The sequence below is a fragment of the Physeter macrocephalus genome, chromosome 20 (assembly GCF_002837175.3).
Source record: "Physeter macrocephalus isolate SW-GA chromosome 20, ASM283717v5, whole genome shotgun sequence".
Taxonomy (NCBI): domain Eukaryota; kingdom Metazoa; phylum Chordata; class Mammalia; order Artiodactyla; family Physeteridae; genus Physeter; species Physeter macrocephalus.
The window spans coordinates 79,462,426-79,481,529 of record NC_041233.1 but is presented as its reverse complement, the minus strand read 5'-3'; the positions used below and the strand labels follow the sequence as shown (position 1 = coordinate 79,481,529).

At 48.8% G+C, this 19,104-nt stretch overlaps 2 protein-coding genes across 3 annotated transcripts in view; one reads left to right on the top strand and one right to left on the bottom strand.

The window, feature by feature from the left end:
• DOCK1 (dedicator of cytokinesis 1) overlaps positions 1 to 19,104 on the bottom strand; it is a 495,771-nt gene that overhangs the window by 228,000 nt on the left and 248,667 nt on the right. The window lies entirely within an intron of this gene.
• The window catches only part of INSYN2A (inhibitory synaptic factor 2A), a 59,918-nt gene that overhangs the window by 12,196 nt on the left and 28,618 nt on the right, over positions 1 to 19,104 (top strand). The window contains exons 2-4 of one of the 2 annotated variants that reach the window (XM_055080981.1): positions 7,479 to 7,660; positions 10,861 to 12,025; positions 12,595 to 13,573. In XM_055080981.1, the coding sequence (XP_054936956.1) occupies positions 10,866 to 12,025; positions 12,595 to 12,646 (1,212 nt within the window). In that variant the 5' untranslated portion in view covers positions 7,479 to 7,660; positions 10,861 to 10,865 and the 3' untranslated portion in view covers positions 12,647 to 13,573. Of the gene's footprint in view, positions 1 to 6,202; positions 7,007 to 7,478; positions 7,661 to 10,860; positions 12,026 to 12,594; positions 13,574 to 19,104 lie in introns of those variants that run through there. The other variant, XM_055080980.1, reaches the window with a different exon arrangement.

Genomic DNA, 19,104 nt, shown 5'->3' with positions numbered 1-19,104 from the left:
CGTGCCCCGGTCCGGGAGGATCCCACATGCCGCGGAGCGGCTGGGCCCGTGAGCCATGGCCGCTGAGCCTGCGCGTCCGGAGCCTGTGCTCTGCAACGGGAGAGGCCACGGCGGTGAGAGGCCCGTGTACCGCAAAAAAAAAAAAAATTAAAAGTAATACTGTGTAACAACCAAACTCAAGATAGTTACGCCAAGGTTCAGAAGATAAAAATCTGTGGACATGGTTTTACTCAAACTAATGAAACTCTGTCCCATTCCCTTCCACTCATCCGATCCCTACCCAGGTTGCACACACAGCCGTGTTCAGCAGATCTGAGGATCCAGGTTATGCAGAAAGACTCCACGAAAGCCAGTAATACTGAGTACCCACTCTACACCTTCTTAAAATGTCATGGGTAAGGCCCCTGCTGTGAGGATCCTGGGATGTATATCATTATATTCTTAAACTAATTAGCAAGGATCAAAGGCTGATTGAGTTCGAGAGAGAGGAGATGCTTAGCGGAACCTAGTCTACAAACACTTATATATGTGTAAGAAGAGAACTGGCACATCAAAGAAAAGTGACTCAGGCTTTAGGCCAGCTTCTCCATGTCTCCCAGGGGAGGCCTGCCTTGACCCCCAGGGAGCCCTCTCTCAGCACTTTCTTCTTCCTGACGCCAGGAGGGCCCTGAGCACAGTGGGCTGTGCTGTCCACAGAGGAATGTCTTTCCCATGCCGAGCTGCACATTGCCGAGGACCGTTCCTCGGTTCCCTGGGCGCCCAGCACACGTCACCCTCCACATGCAGGTGCCATTCGAAGACTGGAGTAGCCAGAGAAGGCAAGGCTAGACCAGGACCATTAAAAAGGAGGGTGGGGCACAGCCCCAGAACATGAACCACCGGAAGCCGAGACACAAAGGAGGGAGTGACCAGGGTGTATTCTAGAGACAGTACAGGAACTGACTTAACTTGAACAGACAGAGTTTGTGAGTACCCATGAGAAGTCCAGGGAGATTAGCGGGATGGGAAAGATTATAGAGGGCCCTAAAAAAATTGCTTTTTGGAAGCACTACCAAACTGAGACTCAGGTAGGTACCCACAGAGAGGAGAGATGTTTGCACTTGAAGCCTGGGCTAAGAGGACATGCAGGATGGAGGGATACAGAGCTGAGGGCAGGGGATGTAAAAACACCACGGTCAAGGTGGGAACGGTGGGAACAAAACGGAAGAAATCAATAGGTGAAGCAAGAGGAAGGAAAAACAAAAATCAGTGGGACCTGGTGATGGCTGGGTTGGGGGCATTAAACTAGGGAGTCAGGCAGAGCACTGTCAGCAGCCGTTAAGGCACCCTCAGAATAAAAGGACTCAGAGACTCACACTCGCCTACGATGGATGGGCTGGGATCTCTTGACACCCCCGGTAAGACACGTTGAGTCCTGAGTTTAAACACCGGGCACCTTTGCTCCATGCTCGGCTGAGGTGTGCACAGTAAGCTTTGTTACTTGGTTGAATACAGACCACCAAGGCCTCAGGCCACTGCCCTGTGCCAGTCCTCCTCCCAGGAGGGCACAGAGTCCTCCAGGCTGCCCCAGACGCTACTGAGCTTTTCACGTGGGGGAGGGGTGTAGCTTCATATTTTTTCAAGTAGCTACATATCCTTACGCACGGAGAAGACAGAAGTTCACAACAGCTGTTAGTCAAGGAAAGAATTAACAAACCAACTGGCCTGGCAGAGTAGAAAATCCCACCAGGATCAATGAGAAGTCGAATTTATATTAAGGAATAAAATGTGACAGCTATTTGGACGCTAAAGTATGAGACACACAGACACTTTTAGTTTTCTCTTTTTCATCTCCCACCCCTAACGATGACATTTTGGGTCCTGAACACTGAACGTTCACCCTCAGGTGCACCGGCAGTTGGGAACTATTGCTGCCAGCAGTGTTCCCTCAGTTTCCCTGTCCTCAGTGAGAGTGTACACTCTCTCCCTGCCGAGCCTAAGTTTGGTCTACACTGACCACATCGCTCTTGAGGGCAATGAACTGCTTCTGAGGTTCCCCTCACTGTTCATCAGCTGCAGTGGAAGGAAAGGAAAGGGGTCTTAATTCATGTCCTTTTGGTCCTCTCAGATTAAATAATCCCCGCATCATTTTTAGCCCAAGAATCAAAGGAAAGACTCAAGTGTTCAGACCACGCAACCTCTCCACCCTGGACCCCAGCTGATAAAAATGAGCCATACGTGGGAAGACCACACACCCTGACCCTGACTGTGGCTTTCTGTTAGGATTCTGACCTGGGCGGTTGTCTCTCTACATTTTGCCATCCACTTATAAACAGAAGCCCATGACAAGAAATGCTCATTTCTCCCTTTCTTTCTTGGCTTGCTACTGCTGCAGTACACCCAAGACCTTGCAAAGTCTACAGTTTGGCCGGACCATGGAAACACGGGAGACACACTACAGATGAAAAACACACGGGGCATCCGTTTTGATGGTAACAGATGGACACTCCCATGGCCTTGCCAGAGAGATGGGTTACGTCTTCAACTCTAATTGATTTCAATTGTAGTGAATGGTAACCTCCAAGCAGAAACCCTGCCGGGGTGTTCCATTATGGTATCCTGAGATTCAGCTGGTAGAAGCAGCAGGGAAAACATACTCTTTTGACAGTTATTTCTTGGGGAAATTACTGTTCTAATTTTAGCTTCAGATATATCATGAGTCAAAACATGACATTTAGTAAAAAAAAAAAAAAAAAAAAAGTATGGCTTCACCATAGTTCATCAATAAGGCAAAACAAGCCCAAAGCCCGTCCCAGTATGCACACGTTCTCAAAGGACTGAGATTCCCATAAATAGTCCAAGAAAGGGAAGCCGCCTCATTTGCATCCTACTAATTCCAGCCTCTTGGGGTTGGGCCCCAAACTACCAGCTGATTGTTGTTTAATTACTTGGAACCATCAGGGAATAGAGTAGGTGAGCCATTTGCTACAGTAATCTAAATGCACTCATAAGCTATGCTCAAAACTAAAGCCCTTATAGTTAACATTTTCTGTAACTGTCATACGGATGGGGGAGAGAAGAAGAGCTGGGAAATCAGTTCTTCTGACTGGTCTTACACATGATTTTGGTGAGCTACTGGAACCAGGTTTACTGAATTCTTCTTGGACATTGTTAGTTAGCAAAGCTAACTGCGTCACATAATATTTCTTACAGTGATGTAACATCTCATTTGGAGGAGGTATTTTTTCCAGTTGGTTTTCGCCACCATCATAAACTTTTGCTAATTCATTTCTAGTAATTTAGATTCTATTTGGACAGAGGATGAACAAAGGTTAATGTCAGTATAAGCTGAACGTCGAAGAACTAAGTAAACAGTGAAACACAAATGAAGAGGAAAGCCTGATCCAATGGGCATCTTCCGGTTCTTCTAAAACCTCAACACCAAACCCAAGCATCCTGTAGGAAATGGATGGTTCACTCCCTCTGTTCCCACTCATCAGAAACAGGCCAGTGAGAATCTATTTATGTTACATGGCTGAAGTAACTGAGTAAAGGTTTTCAGTAGGTTACAATGGGTTTCCTGAAATCAAAGATATACATGAGTCGGGGCCCCACCTGCCATGCTGTTTCTTCTGCCCAAGACCTGCAGTGAAGCTCCCTGAGTGCCCTTTGCCCTGCTTCCGACTGGACGGTCCTCACTTCTTAATGATGGAGGCCTCAACGCAATAGTCCATAAATCCAGGGAGTGGGGCGTGACTTGGGCCACCGCATCGGAGGCTGAGACGGGAGCAGCCTCCCCACAGGGCTCAATCTCAGGGGGGTGTCGGCATTCATTTTTTTTACCCCATTTCAGCCCTCTTAATCAATGACCTCTGAAGAAGGCAAGAAATGTCTGGGAGAATATCATTTCAATGTATTAAAGGAAATTAAACTGGATAATGAATCTAACTAAGACACAGTCCAAAATCTATAGCAGTTAGCTTTGCCCTGAGGAGAGGAGGGCTCCCATTTTGGAAGAATCAATCAGTGCCTATAAAACAGGTCTTAATGTTAACTATTTCAGAAGGCAGGTGAATTCATTAATGGGTGAGGCTCTGTCTCACTTCCCTTTCCCTCTGGGAAGCAGCGTGTTAAGGCGTGGGATATTCTTTTTCACCACTCCCCCACTCTGAGCAGCCTAATGTTCAGGCATCCCCTCCGCATATAGAATAAAATGCTGACCCAATTAATCCTGAATCCCAGCCAGCATCTTGGACACCAAGGTGTCTCAACAGCGGGAAAGCAAGGAGAACAACCAATAATGTCACGCAGTCCCTTTCCAAACTCATCCGGTTGCTTGCCTTGCTGTTTTGCTGTATCCACTGACGGATGGGACCCTGGGAGGTGTCTTAGCAAGGCCGTCCCATTCCCCAGTCCCCACCTGTCAGTCAACTGCATTATGCCATTTATATCACAGCTCAGGGCCAGACTGGAAACCTCTCAGGTCCCTGCAGACACTAAGAACAGAACTAACCCAGTGGAGATTCTCTCTCGTGCTGAAATCCCCCAAAGTTTCCTTCAGATGGTAACTGCAGATTATAGGTCAAAACTGCTTGACTCCTAATTAAAACAGATGGCAAATTCCAGCCGACAGTGAGCTTTCGCACATATGGATAGATCTTCTACTAAACGCTCCCTGGATCTCCCGGCCAGTCCACACACACCTATATACAGAGGCATGTATGTAGACGTCTACACCCTGCAGATACACATACACACACACGAACACTGTTAGGATTCTGAAATTCATTTTCTTTCTTTATCCAAGGTTTCCTCAAAACAATAAAAGATGACCTTTGGGAGACTGCTTGTACCCAAGTCTAATCATTTCTAGGTTTTTCTTCTTTTGATCCAAGTGTTTCTACTTTCCAGAGGCCTGATCCTGTCATGCTGCCCTAAGGTGTGGACTAACTTTGCCCTGTGCTTTTTTCATTGGCAAACAACATAACGACACTGCAACTCCCCCTACCCAAACTGGAAAACAGAAGGGAAAATAAACCTCCCCAAAAGCACTACCTCAGCACCACAATGGTGACCAGTTTTGTTCATGTTCTTCCAGTACAATTTGGTAGATTGCTTTCTTTCACGTAACATTATTTCGTAAGCGTTTTTTTCCAATACTAAATAATCTTTTTTTAAATGAATTAATTAATTAATTAATTAATTTTTGGCTGTGCTGGGTCTTCGCTGCTGTGTGCAGGCTTTCTCTAGTTGCGGCAAGTGGGGGCTACTCTTTCGTTGAGGTGCGCGGGCTTCTCATTGCGGTGGCTTCTGTTGTGGCGGAGCACGAGCTCTAGGTGCGTGGGCTCAGTAGTTGTGGCTCGCGGGCTCTAGAGCGCAGGCTCGGTAGTTGTGGCTCATTGGCTCCAGAGCGCAGGCTCAGTAGTTGTGGCGCACGGGCTTAGTTGTCCCGCGGCATGTGGGATCTTCCCGGAACAGGGCTCGAACGCTTGTCCCCTGCATTGGCAGGCGGATTCTTAACCACTGCGCCACCAGGGAAGTCCTAAATAATCTTTACACTTATCATTTTAACGGCCTCACTGAGTGAATGTACACCATAATTTACTTAACTGTTTACCTATTGTTAGGCGTTTAGTTGCTTCCGTCGTTCACTCCTTTAAGCTGGAATGAACATCTTTATATAAGCTATTAATTTAAAGCAGCATCCAGAGATGACTCTCCATCACTAATCTAAAAATACAGGGTTTATATATTTACAACTCACATTTGATTATGAAATTTAATTTGAGGGTAATTAAGACATTTCTATTCCAAACAGCTCCTTGACATCAAGCTGTCCCCGAGCCAGCCAGGCGCAACCATGACTTGCCATTTTCACCTCAAGACAGCACAGTCCAGTGAATTCTAAAACACAATTTTCTTATGAAAAATCAACTTTCTGAACTCTTGCTGCTTTAGAGCCAAGAGATTAACTCCAAGAGTCCATGGTTCTCTGCGGTGACGCAGCCAAGGCAAGCCATCGTTGAAAAGGCCAGTTTGGTGTCATACTCAATCCAAAATTCAAGGCAACCCTTGTTGAGTCTGTGGCTCTAGGACCCGGTACGTTCCTGGGACCTCCCTGGAGGTTCTCCGCATAACCTGCACCCAGATACTTTGTGGCAACAGGCCAAGGAAATGGCTTACGTGAGTTCCAGCTGTCGGATGCTTTATGAGGTTTCTCATGGGTCACTTCCAGTTACAGATTTCCCCAGGCAGGGGCAGTTGTTTAATGCATGGGACTTAAAGGGATGCACTGGCTGTGTGATTCTGAGCAGGTTTCGAAAACATCTTGTGCCTCAGTTTCTCGATCTGCAGCTTGAGGATAACAATAGTACCGCCCCTGTGAGGCTGTCATGAGAGTCAAGGAGAAGATGCAAGTGAAGTGCCTAGGACAGTGCTGGCATATGGTTAGGACACAGAAACAGGGAACATATGGACTGAATGTTGAGGTTACACTGTAACGTGTACGTGAACGAATGCACGAAGGAGCGATGAAAAACGAGTGTGCCAGGAAGTTCCACTTGTCTCAGACTCTCATCTAGAGAATGTCCAATTTCCTTTTATGACACAACCTTTTTTTTATTTGTTTTTTTACATTTTATTGAAGTATAGTTGATTTACAATGTTGTGTTAACTTCTTCTGTCCAGCGAAGTGACTCAGCTGTACATATGTATAATTCTTTTTCCATGATGGTTTGTCACAGGATACTGAATGTAGTTCCCTGTGCTATGCAGTAGGACCTTGCTGTTTATCCATCCTATGTATAATAGTTTGCCTCCGCTATTCCCAAACTGCCAAACAAAAGCATTTTCTTAATGGTAATCACTTCAGGCCCAATCCCCCCAATAAACAGTAAATGAACACCCTGGAAAGATGTGCCCAACTGGATATAAAAGTGATTCTTAATGTCCAGGAAAATCCCATTGCGAAGCTTTAGAAAATACCATGCGGTCATCAGCAGAGCTCAGAAACTCATCTGAAGGCAAAGTAAGTCATTGACAAAACTCCTTGGTGTCTTAACTCTCAGTGAAATTAGGACGACTTCATTACTATACTCAAAAAAAATTCAGCAACAGCAAACTAAAACTGATAAAAAAGTCTTATTGATCACCATCATGTCTACTAATAAGGAAATGATTTTTATATACTTTGCAACTCCCTGTGAAACAGAGAGGTGCTTAGGAATTTTTTGTTATTATTATTTTGCCACTGGCGATTAATTCTTCTGATTTGTTTTATTAGTTTGATGACTGGGTCCAAGACACAGAATATCTTTCCAAACCAGCAGACTGATGTAAAAAAATTATTTCAGTTCAGTTCTTGGCAAATCGTGATGATGAACAGCATAGTAGAACAAACTTATTCAGACACACATTTTTCTGTAGTGGCAGGGAAAAGGCTGAAAAATTACTGTAAATTGCTTTCTGTAAAAATGCTCTCTCTTTCAAATTTTCCCTAGTATGAAGGTCTTCTGCAGAATGATGGCACAATACATTCTGACATACCTGGACAACAAAGGCATTAAAGAATGAATATGAGATAAGAGTGAGGGTTAAGATTTCATTTCCTTATTATCCCAGCCCCCCAAACTCTCCCCAGCACGAGGTCCCTTGTGTGCACCTTTTTCACCTCATGGAATAAGTAAGTGTCTCTTAACCATATATATTATCTACCCTTAGCAGGCATGCTCTGTCCCCAGCACCCCTAATCTAGCTCAGTCTGTACCTCTCCCTTTTCTTCTCCCCAAAACTGCCTAGTTTTTCGAGTTTCAAATGACAAAGGTCTCCAAATATCCTCAGTACCCAGTACAGCACCAAAGACCAAAGAAGGCTTGTTCTCTGTCTTCTCCAAACTACCCTCGGATTGTGATTGTTTCGGATTAATTCTTTTGTCGGAGGACACGCCGGCTGCGATGGCGTGAGGGCTTGCCTCGATGCTGGCTCAGCACAGAGCTGGTCTTTTCCAGACTGGAGCATCAGAGCTGGCACTTGGCAGACACCCTGCCCTCCAGGAGGTGGGACACTGCCATCCCTTTTTGGTCTTTTGCGTGGCTTTCTACCCACCCCAGCCTTGCCTTCAGGACACACTCTAGCCACCCAAGGTTACAGGTCTAATGCAGTGGTTCTCAACTGGGGGTGGTTAGCACCCCCCCACCAGGGCCATTTGTCTGGAGCCACTTCTAGCTGTCACTTTGGGGTGGAGGTGCTACTGATACCTAGTGGAGAGAAGCCAAGACGCTAATAAACATTCTATACTGTGTAGGAGAGCCCGCCCAACGAAGAATTACCCAGCCTGCCATGCCACCAGGAGTGCCAAGGCTGGGACACCCCGGTGTGATAGAAACCAAACTCTGCAGGGATTATTTTTGATATCCTCTAACATGATTCCCAGCTCACTGTTCAAGGCAGAATTGATGAAGTAACTGCATTTTCTCTAAGCCTTTCGTTCAGTCACACTAGTGAAGTGCTGGACCGCACCAGTGCCACGCTGGCATGAGATGTCAACTTAACGGAGTCCCCAGACTCCGGGGGGTGGGGGGGCAGTTCCATTAACTCACTCTCAGACAGGGGCTCTGGCTTCTCCTCTCTTCCCTTTCTCTGAACCACCACTCCCGTTAGCCTGCAATCCTAAGTCCTTAAGGACTAGGGATGTGGGGAAGTGTCCTGCCTCTCTGTTCACTGGACACCTGAGGGACAAGAAACAGCATGGAAACTTCATTAACGGAGTCCCCAGACTCCGGGGGGTGGGGGGGCAGTTCCATTAACTCACTCTCAGACAGGGGCTCTGGCTTCTCCTCTCTTCCCTTTCTCTGAACCACCACTCCCGTTAGCCTGCAATCCTAAGTCCCTAAGGACTAGGGATGTGGGGAAGTGTCCTGCCTCTCTGTTCACTGGACACCTGAGGGACAAGAAACAGCATGGACTCGGGGGTCAGGTAGATCAGGATCCTGCCAGTATGTCTGACTTGCTGTGTGACGATGACTAAGTAGCATAACCTCTCTGAACCCCAGTTTCCTCCTTGAAAAGGGACGTGTGGCACTGAAGGTGCTAGGTGTGGCCCTCCTCTATCAGCAGAGCTCCTGGGGGCCCACACACCCACCGGGTCCCAGAGCGGCAGCCACGTGATCGCAGTGCCTCTAGCATTTCACGGAAGTGCTCTGGGAGGGACAGGGTGGCCTGACCCTGTTCTTGTTCCCCTCTCACCGGCTCCTGTCAGTGACCTTGCCTCTCTGGGCACCTTGCTTGGACGCCAGTGCCCTGTACAGCCTAGCTTCCTCCCATCTGACTGTTTTCTTCTCGAACACAGGGGAAAAAAAGTGAATGCTAATTCACAAACAGCATACTTAACTATATTTTCTCGCTTTCAGTTCAACCCTCAAGAAAGTTCTTCCATGTGCAATACACAGCTGTGAATCTGCCTAATAAAGTGAAGGCATTTTACCCACTGGTATTCCCCCAGAGCGATCACTGGTCACCTGCATCTTTTTACTTGCATTTAATAATTCAGCCCAAGATGAATTTGCATGATTAACATAAAGCCTTGTGATTTTATTTTCTTTCAGGGTTTAAATCCTGAAACCACCACCACTGTGTTCATTTTCAGAGGTTGTGATCAAAACACAAAACTTGATTTTAGAATGAATAATTTCTTTAAAAAAAAACAACAACAGTATTTTCAAACACGGCTCTCCACAGAATCAAAGAAAAGAGCTGCTAACGCAGACTCTGTAGATGTAGGGAAACCCATGTCCTTTCTATGGCTACTGTTAACCCATTAGAAGCAAGCCAGACTGCAGAGATTTTTTTTCCTTTATGCTTTTCCCATAAAGCAGCACGGCCCACTATCCCATGGCATCCAGAATGGCTACCATAAATAGATTTAGCTCAGTTCCTCATCGGAGGGCTCTCCACATTTATCCGATCAGGAGCTAGAATCCCCAAGAAGTCTTTAAGAAAAAATAGCAATTCTCTCGGATTCCAATAATAGATTAATCACGTCATCTTCAAAAAAGTAATAAAAACCCAAACCAAGTAAGTTGCATTTGGAAAACCATCTGCCTGTGAAGTGGAGATGTGCGTGTGAAATGGCAATTTGCAAAGCAGAAGAGGCAGCGCCGTCGGGTTTCTTCATGAATATAGTAAAACAGGTTTGTCTAATAGGGACACATGCCTTACTATCAAAAGAAAAATGAGTGTATCCCACATGGAGAAGGAAGCAAGCTTTAATATCTGAGAAGCATTTCAAGCTGTGCCTGCCAGCGATTCTCCGCCTGTCTGATTCTCCTTAACATAAAAGCCGACCTCACCTATTTAAAAATAATTAGGGAGGGCTTCCCTGGTGGCGCAGCGGTGGAGAGTCCGCCTGCCGATGCAGGGGACGCGGGTTCGTGCCCCGGTCCGGGAGGATCCCACGTGCCGCGGAGCGGCTGGGCCCGGGAGCCACGGCCGCCGAGCCTGCGCGTCCGGAGCCTGTGCTCCTCTCAACGGGAGAGGCCACAGCGGTGAGAGGCCCGCGTAACGCAAAAGAATAATAATAAAAATAAAAATAATTAGGGAGCAGGCAGTGGTCATTCCGGCCAAAAGTTTGTGCTGCCTGTGTTTGGGCCGCGGAGCGGCCGGGCCCGGGAGCCACGGCCGCCGAGCCTGCGCGTCCGGAGCCTGTGCTCCTCTCAACGGGAGAGGCCACAGCGGTGAGAGGCCCGCGTAACGCAAAAGAATAATAATAAAAATAAAAATAATTAGGGAGCAGGCAGTGGTCATTCCGGCCAAAAGTTTGTGCTGCCTGTGTTTGCGTGCGTGTTTCTGTTCCACTGACACGTCTGTTGCTGTCTCCGACTGCAGGAACCATGGTCAGTAAGGAACCCAGCAAATGCGCACTCACGACCTCGGCGAGTGAAGTGGAGCCTGCCGCCTGCCTGGCCCTGGAGATGAAATATGCCCTGGATCCCAACCGGCAGATTAAGAAGCGTAACAAAGCCCTGCAGGTGCGGTTTAAGGATATCTGCGAAGCGCAGAACGAACAGAGGGCCACTCAGCTCTCCTCGGGACAGCTGGGCGACAAGCCGGCGTCCTACAGGGCCACCTACCGCAAATACATGACCGTGCCCGCTCGGAGGTCCATCCCCAACGTCACCAAGAGCACAGGCGTGCAGACCTCGCCGGACCTCAAGAAGTGTTACCAGACTTTCCCTCCGGACCGCAAGAAAGGGAGCCTCAAAAGCATCCCAGCCGCGGATGCCTTTAAAAGTCAAAACAATGGGTTCGTAATTGACGCGAAAGAGAAGAGTGAGGAAGGGCCCGGGGAGGAGTCCCGGCAGCGGGGCGCCGACCGGGCTCAGAAGGCGGCGGCACTGGCTTTCCACTCCGATGGGCAGGTGAACGCGCTGGAGCAGCCCGCCGGGGTCAACCGCGCAGAGCCACGCCAAACCCCCGACCGGCACCGCTGCCCAGATGCGCCTCTCCAGAACTCCACTCGGCCTCCCTCCCAAGAGCCCGACTACCAGCTGCACGGGAAAGCAAAGCACGACGCCGAGGAGCCCGCTGCATCGGCCCACGGGGTGGTGTTTAAGACGGAGGTGGCCCCCGTTTCCGCGCCGGCCCCCGGCGCTAGGGCCCCCGAGCTGGCCTTGTCGAACTCCGCCCCCTCGAGCGAGGGGCCCCTCTGCCCCGTGGCCGACCAGGAGCCGGGCAAGGCCTCACAGGCCAATGGGCTCCAGGCCCCGCCCGGCGCTGCCCTGGCCTGCTCGCCCCCGATGCAGTGCCCGTCCCCCGAACGTAGTGAAGCGTCCCTGCAGACTCAGGCCCCCCCGGGGCAGGAACACCAGCCTCGTCCGACAGCGCTCGCTGCGGGTGAAGAATGCCAACAAATCGTGCCTCATACGGAAGTGGGCGATCTGAAAGCACAGCTTCAGGTGATGGAGAACTTAATCAGTTCAAGCCAAGAAACCATCAAAGTGCTCTTGGGGGTCATCCAGGAGTTGGAAAAAGGAGAGGCCCATCGGGAAGGGTATGTATGTTCACGCCTTTCTTATGATGCTCTCTGCAGGCTAATCACCCTCAGGGGCCATCGGTAGCCCCCACAGCCCAAATCCTTAATGAGGCTAAAGCCTACATTTCCGAGGACAGGCGAGCAAGGTCGAAGCAGTCCCAGATTATTTTATGATGCTCGACCGCATATTCATCCTCACCCGCAGGGCTGACTTGTTGGTTAGCATTCCTGTGCCTGGCCTGGAATTCAATACCTATTCTCTGAATGAACGATAGCGCTTTCCTTTTTATCTCCCAGGGCTAAAGGTTTATGATACTGATGAGGTGTAATAGGTATGCCAGTCCAGAACATCTAATCTAAATAAGAAACTCCCTGCCTCTTAGGAATCGTATTATGGAAGAGAAATTCGGATGGCGTTTTGAAAAGTAAATGCTGACTCGCTTATGCTAAATAATTGGAATAACATTGATATTCAGGACTGTATGAGGTTTTATATTTTATACAACAGACAATATTTTTTTTTCCCTCACTTGGAACGCATAGAAGCAATGCCCATCCTTAGACAAATCCTATCTGTATATCATTAGGAGCAAGATGCCTTTCTCCACGAGTTGCCCTGTGTGTCCAGATGGGCAGTAGAGAGAATGGAAAACAGCCGGGACTGTCTGCCATTGATAACAGATTGCTGAACTTTGTTCCCCAATCTTTTGTACTTGAAATTGTGCTAGGACGGCCAGGCAGTGTGCTAGGCTGATATGAAACAGCCAGCCCTGCTCTGCTTCCGTGCTTCCCGAAACAGTGTCATGGCTCACTGGTTTTGTCTAGACGGCCAGACCTTCTCTTTCCCGTTCCCCCATGAAGCTGTCTGGATTCCACCAGCCCATGTTTTGGAGGTGGCATCTGAGGCAGTGCCCCGTTGGCTCACGTGATTAGCACGCTTCACCCCGTGGGCTCCTACCCCTGGTTAAGTGAGCTGGCAGCCAGCAGGAAGATTAAGCCAAGAAACGCACTGTCAGGGCAGCAAACCACCCGCGCACAGGATTGTCGTGGTCGAGTTACACTGTATTTGCATGTTGCAAACAAAGGGGAGGAAACAACCTCTATGATCTTAAGGTCTGGCCCCAGAGGCGAGGTGCCTGGTGCAGATGTTGCCCGTGGTGTCTGGCTTCTCCAGCTTCGTGCAGGTGGTCCATCTACAAAAGGAGTTAACTCTCAATAACCGCCACCTCCTACGACCTAGCACTGTTTGCTGCCTACAGTATTAAGCAAAACAAGTTGCTAGCCAATCGTAAACTAATCTAACAGTAGTTTAATAGTAACCTACCATTACAGAATGCTTTTCAAAAGGCTTTCTTGAATTTTGGGTTTACATCTCCATTTTCATCCCACTTCAATCATTTAGACCTGAATAAATACATAACCAAAAGCAATACACTAAGGTGGGTCTGTAAGGGATCTGTGATCAGCCGACCACTCCCATGGAAACATGAAAAGCCCAAACAGGGACCGATCACTGACTTCGATATAGCTGGTAGTGACTTAAACCAGACAGCAAACTAGAAAGACACCAACATCACCAAATGGGAAATAAAATTCAACAAAGGGTATAAAACCAAACGCATATATATACTGAGTCGCGTGCATCTCACAGGGGTGTGTGCCAACATAAACACCCGCGTGGTCTGAACAAACACACCATGCAAGGAGATCTGTGTTCTACACGGAGCTCCTTCTATTAGAACAGAGCGGAAAGTTGTTTTAAATGGGATCCTCTGAGTTCTCTGAGACTATATCAGTCTTCAAAGTGGTTATGAGTTTATTAAGACATGTCTAGGTGGGAATTCTGGCTCTGAGGACTTGGGCGAGGGCTGCACCTCTCTGTGCCTCTTTGCTTCACCTGTAAGTTGGAGCTCATCACCCGTCCTGCAGACCGAGGGTGAGGAAGACAGGGAGTGACCTTCTAATGCATGGAGCCCAGCACCAGGTGCATCTGAATGGGTTGGTGTCTGCTGGTGGCGTGAGGCTTGCCTTGCTGATCAGCGGTGTTGGAGTCTGGGGAACACTTAGTGGCCCCATGTCTGAGTCCAGAGTGATGGATGCACCCCACACACTCTCAGTACACAGGCTGCCGCCAAGTGCCGTTCCCGCACGCCCTGACCTGCTTCGTCCAACAGAGTGGCCACATGTGGCTACTGATATTCAAACTCGAATTAATCACAATTGAAAATTCCGTTCTTTAATCACATTGGAAACATCACAGGTGCCCAAGAACCACCTGTGGAGACTGACTCCTACACAAGACAGAGGACATTTCCATCATCACAAAAAGGCCTTCGCCCCAGTATCCCCAAAACAAGGGACAGGGCCTGGCTCCTAACCATTTGAGGAGTGGGCACCTTAGATCAAGGCAAAGGATGACTTGACTTAGAAGTCAGTCTCTAGCTCAGTTGTTGTCTGCACAGGACAAGTTCACGGTAGAAAGGCGGGACCATATCCAGGTGAACTCCCACATCTGTTCCTAATAACCTTCGTTCCCACCTCCCTCTCTGAGCTCTCTGGGTAACAGTGAGTCAAGCGGTTTCAAATTCCAAAGCCACCTTGAAGGTGACCCCTCTTGCTCAACTGCCCAGGGGCACTAATTTGCCCAGAATTCAAATTTCCACCACTCTTTTCCACGTCAGAGTAGGGAAAAGGAGACAGCAGCCTCAGAGGTGGGCAGATAAGAAGCAAGCTCCGTCTCCATCCCTTTCTCAGGGGTCTGGGTCCAGCACAGGCTGGGAGAGTGGGGGAAAGGTCTGCTGGTACATTTTTAACAACTGGCTCTCAAAGAAGGGGGAGTAGCATGTGCTGATTTCCATGGCGTAAACACTGCTATTGTGGCCAATATCAACCAGCTCATAAAATCGCGAAAATTTAACCTTCGGCTGCTCTGAGCACTGGACCAATCCCCTGAAGGACATGCACCAAGACAGGACAGTCACTTTAAAGGAGGAATTCACAGGACTTATTTTATGTACTCAATCTAAGCCAAGAAATGTTATCTTATCGTTGCATCTCATGGTAGAAAATAGGAAAACTCACTCTACTTTATGTAGATTATTATTAGAGTCATTATGTAACACGACGAGGAGTTTCATGACCACATTAAAATATTGGCAAACACTCCACGTCATCACCTGTGAAGAATGCTCAGAACCTGGGTACAATCCATTTCTCTCCTCGCCCTTCACCCCCAAATTAGCTTGCAAGGGCCTTTGTATAGAAATTTACCTTCAATAAGAGGAGTGTCAGTGAGGGAAGGAATTCTGTGTGCACTTGACTTAGAAATCAATCTAAGAGCTCACGACTTTGAAACCAAGTGACACATTTTGCCCCCAGATCCCCGCTGCACTGCAGGCTCGAGCCAGGGCTGGCGAGGCCTCGGGCGTGCTCTTGTGGGTGATGTTAGCACAGACCGAAGGAAGACAATGCTCGTTGAACCTGGCTAGCATGGCCATGGGCAAATTATATTGAATGTATAACTTGAATAGAACTTCTTTTCATTGTTGAGTTTGTTTCTGCATCACCAAGTTTGCCAGGCAAGTTCTTGCAATAGTTCTTGCTCTGTGCGTAGAAGTTTCTTTATCACCAACCAGGACCATTTTCAGTGGCTTCCAAATTATTTTTCAGAAGACACTCTTTCTTTACTCTCGTTTGCTTATATAGACTTCCGAAAGGCCTCAGCAGAGAAAGTTTTCAGTTTAGGCAAGTTACTTAACCTCAGCGAGCTTCAGTTTCATCTTCTATTAAACAGAGATGCTACTAGAAGCTTAACGATGTTGTCCACAAAGGTCTCAGCAATAACCAACACACAGCGGGCGCTGAAAAAGGACCTATCCTAATATAAGCATTTCAGCGGGATGCGTTCTGTAAGCGAGCGGATGTGCACAAACTGTTCAGGAACATGCCTTCTTATTCTCAGTCCCTGGTAAAATGTCTGGGCAGCGCACGAAAACCGCTCACTTTAAACAATTCAGGCAGCCTTTGATCCCTCTGTTTGCCTGAATGCCAAGAATGATCCTGCTTGTTTCAAAGCTCTCAGCGTTATTCTTGTCTCTTCCCAGAAGTTCAGGGTCACTCAGGATATCTAAATGAGCCACAAATGTAATCGCTGAAGGCTGAGACCGCGCAAACGGGGCACTGAGTTTAGAAACCCAACCAATTCTTGTAACAGTCGTAATTCCCCAGAGCAGCTGTGGGTTGCTGGGCAGGTGACCCTCCGACCCAAGGCTGTGGGGCTGCGGCACTCAGCTCAGGGGCTGCACCCTTACCGGCCACCTCGGCAGGGAGACGGCTGCTTACTTCTAAGATGCTGGCAGCCCCACACGTGTGGTGTCTTGAGGGGTTCACTAGCTGACGACAACCCAGCGATCCTCGGTTCTTCAGAGAAGACCTACAGATGACACGAGAAGCTTTACTCCACCCATTAAGCCAGAGGGCAGGATGTGCCATTGCCCAGAGTGAGAGAGGTTCTTTCATTGGTTCGGTCTCTCCCAGCATCAGCCAAGTGTTACCTGCAGGCTTGGGTGTGTGGGGAGGAGGAAGAAGCAGCCAACCCCGGGCCACTCCTGGCCCTTAAATGGGACCAGCAGGCAGAGATGCAATCGTGAAGCTCTGGGGGGCTTTGTACTGAGTCAGAGCAAATGTGAGGCCATCACAGAAGAGACGAAAATCCTAAGTAACCAACCAGCCCAAGGAGCCTGGCCGCTTGCAGTGAGGGTTATAAATCCAGTGATTCAATCTCCCAGTCATGGGGTCCTATTCAACCTCACTGAGAAACGGGTTTCTCCACGGGGGGATGTCCCGTTCTCCCGAGTCCAAGTCACACAGTGACTGACAGCAAAGGGAAAAACTAGCCAAGGGAATCGCCCTGAGATCAGGGGCCCTCTGAGCGCACGCTCTCAGTGGCTCTGCAGGCAAAGGCGATAGGAATAAAGACAAACCCAGTGTGGAATCCTGTAGTCACGTTTGCTCTACTCTGTTTTTCCTTTTAATCACTGACAAAAGAGGCAGCCACAGAATGGGTGAGGGTGTGTGTGTGGTACGTACATTTAGAAATAAGGACCTAGGCCTGCAGGATCTATTTTTACCGAAAGACCTCAGGATCAGCTTCCAGTGTAGCAGATGGCAGCAAACTCTTCCTGCAAAGGGCCAGACAGTAACTATTTTAGGCTTTGAGGGCCGTGCGGTCTCTGTACAAGTGCTTCAGATGTGCCACTACACCATAAACACAGTCATACACGACACACGTACGAAGGAGGATTGCCACGGGCCTATGAAACTTCACAAAAGCAGGCGCTAGCCAGACTCGGGCCAGTTTGCCAGCTCCTGCGACATGGTCTTGTAAGTGTAGCAACCGTAGTTCCTCGACCTGAAAGCGGGTCACAGCATGGGCGCAGGGCGATCCCAGGTGTGACCGGCCCACAGACGAGTGGATCGCTCATTCACAGGGTCAGAAGGCTTCCACCAGGAGTCTCCCAGGTGTTGGGCACCGTGTCAGGCAAGGTGGGGCGGGGAGGGTACAAGTCGAGGGACTCAGGCCCTCCTCTGAAGAGTTCACAGGTCACTGACACTCTCTGCCTGGACAAGCCTACCCTTAACTGTCCATCAGCCCATCAAACCTTCAGGACTCTGCCGGGGAAGCGTGCATGTGCGTGTACGCGCGCACCATACACAAACCTGTAATTTACACGCATATACATACATGACGGGGAAAAGGTCTCACTGTCCCACCAGCAGCAATAAGAGGTCATCACAACACCTATTTATACGATGTGACTTGCTTTCTCCCAGATATTAACGCTGGATGGACAGAAGTTACATACTTGCTTTACCTTATGTCCTTCCATCGACAGACCACTCAAGCATCAGGCACTCTTCAGAGGGACCTGTCAGGGGATGAGAAACCTCTCCAAATTTCCTCTAATTACCCACCTGCCCAAACAGAAGAAACACTGCGTCGCAATTACAGAGGAGGCGTAAAGGGACAATTTAATTTGTTTAGGTCACAGAGCAGAAAGAACCCACAGGAAAATCAAGCATCACTGCAGCAGCCAGGGAGTGGCCCGGAGTCCCGGAGCCCAGGGGGAAGCCAGGCAGTTAGGCAAACCCATCTCAGGTGGGCTGTGCACCCTCTCGAAGGAGACTGGGTTACTCTTGCCCAAACCCACCCAATTAATTGAGATCAAAGTTTTCCACCTGGTTAGCTGGAATGGCCAAATGTCAAAGAGGGGAGGTGGGTGCTCCTGAGGTCTTGACAGGCATCCTGGTGGATGTCTCTGGAACGTGAGCACGGCCTTCCCAGGTGTCTGGCCCGACAGCGCATCACAGAAAAGAGGGTGCGCGAGCCGAAAAGGGAGAGCAGCACGCAGCATCAAGCTCAGAAACGAAAAGGTTCTCACCTGCCAGCTGCACCCCTGTCCCTCACGCTCCCTATTTGAACGGGACGGAAATGTCAGCACTTCATTTTCTCATGTTCTTCAGAAATCAGTTTTGGTGTCTCTGCCCATTTGTTGCAACCCCAAACATTTTAAAACATGCCAGCCAGAGGACTGAGGTTCCCTCCTGTTCACGTGGTTTTGCCATTTTCCGAGAATGACCGGGGCTCTGCAGCCAAATGGTCTGGCCCGGAGCTGGCCACTTTGCCCCGTCCCTCCCTGTCCTACACGTGCTGGGGGGTGGTTATTAACCTCTCCAGTGCCTTTCTCCAGAGGCTTCTGACTCTGTGAAAGAGACCTAAGAACACCCGCCCCTCCTGGGCTTCCCTGGGAGATTAAATAAAATACCGAGGACCAGGCTCTCTTTGCACACTGTGTGTGCAAAGTTAACTCCTTTCAAGTTACTTTGTTACCGAGAAGCAGCCTTCCAGGTGCTGAAATGCAGGGAGGTGATGCAAGGGTGCAGGCGTGAACACCTTCCGAGAGATGTTCTCGCTTTACTCAAAAGGCACGTTTATCTCCGAGGATTAGGAGGGGCTGAGGATTACAGAATGGAGACATCCAGCTTTGTGCTTGTTTTCAGAGAAGTGTACGGGGCAAGGTTATTTGGTGTTACGGCCA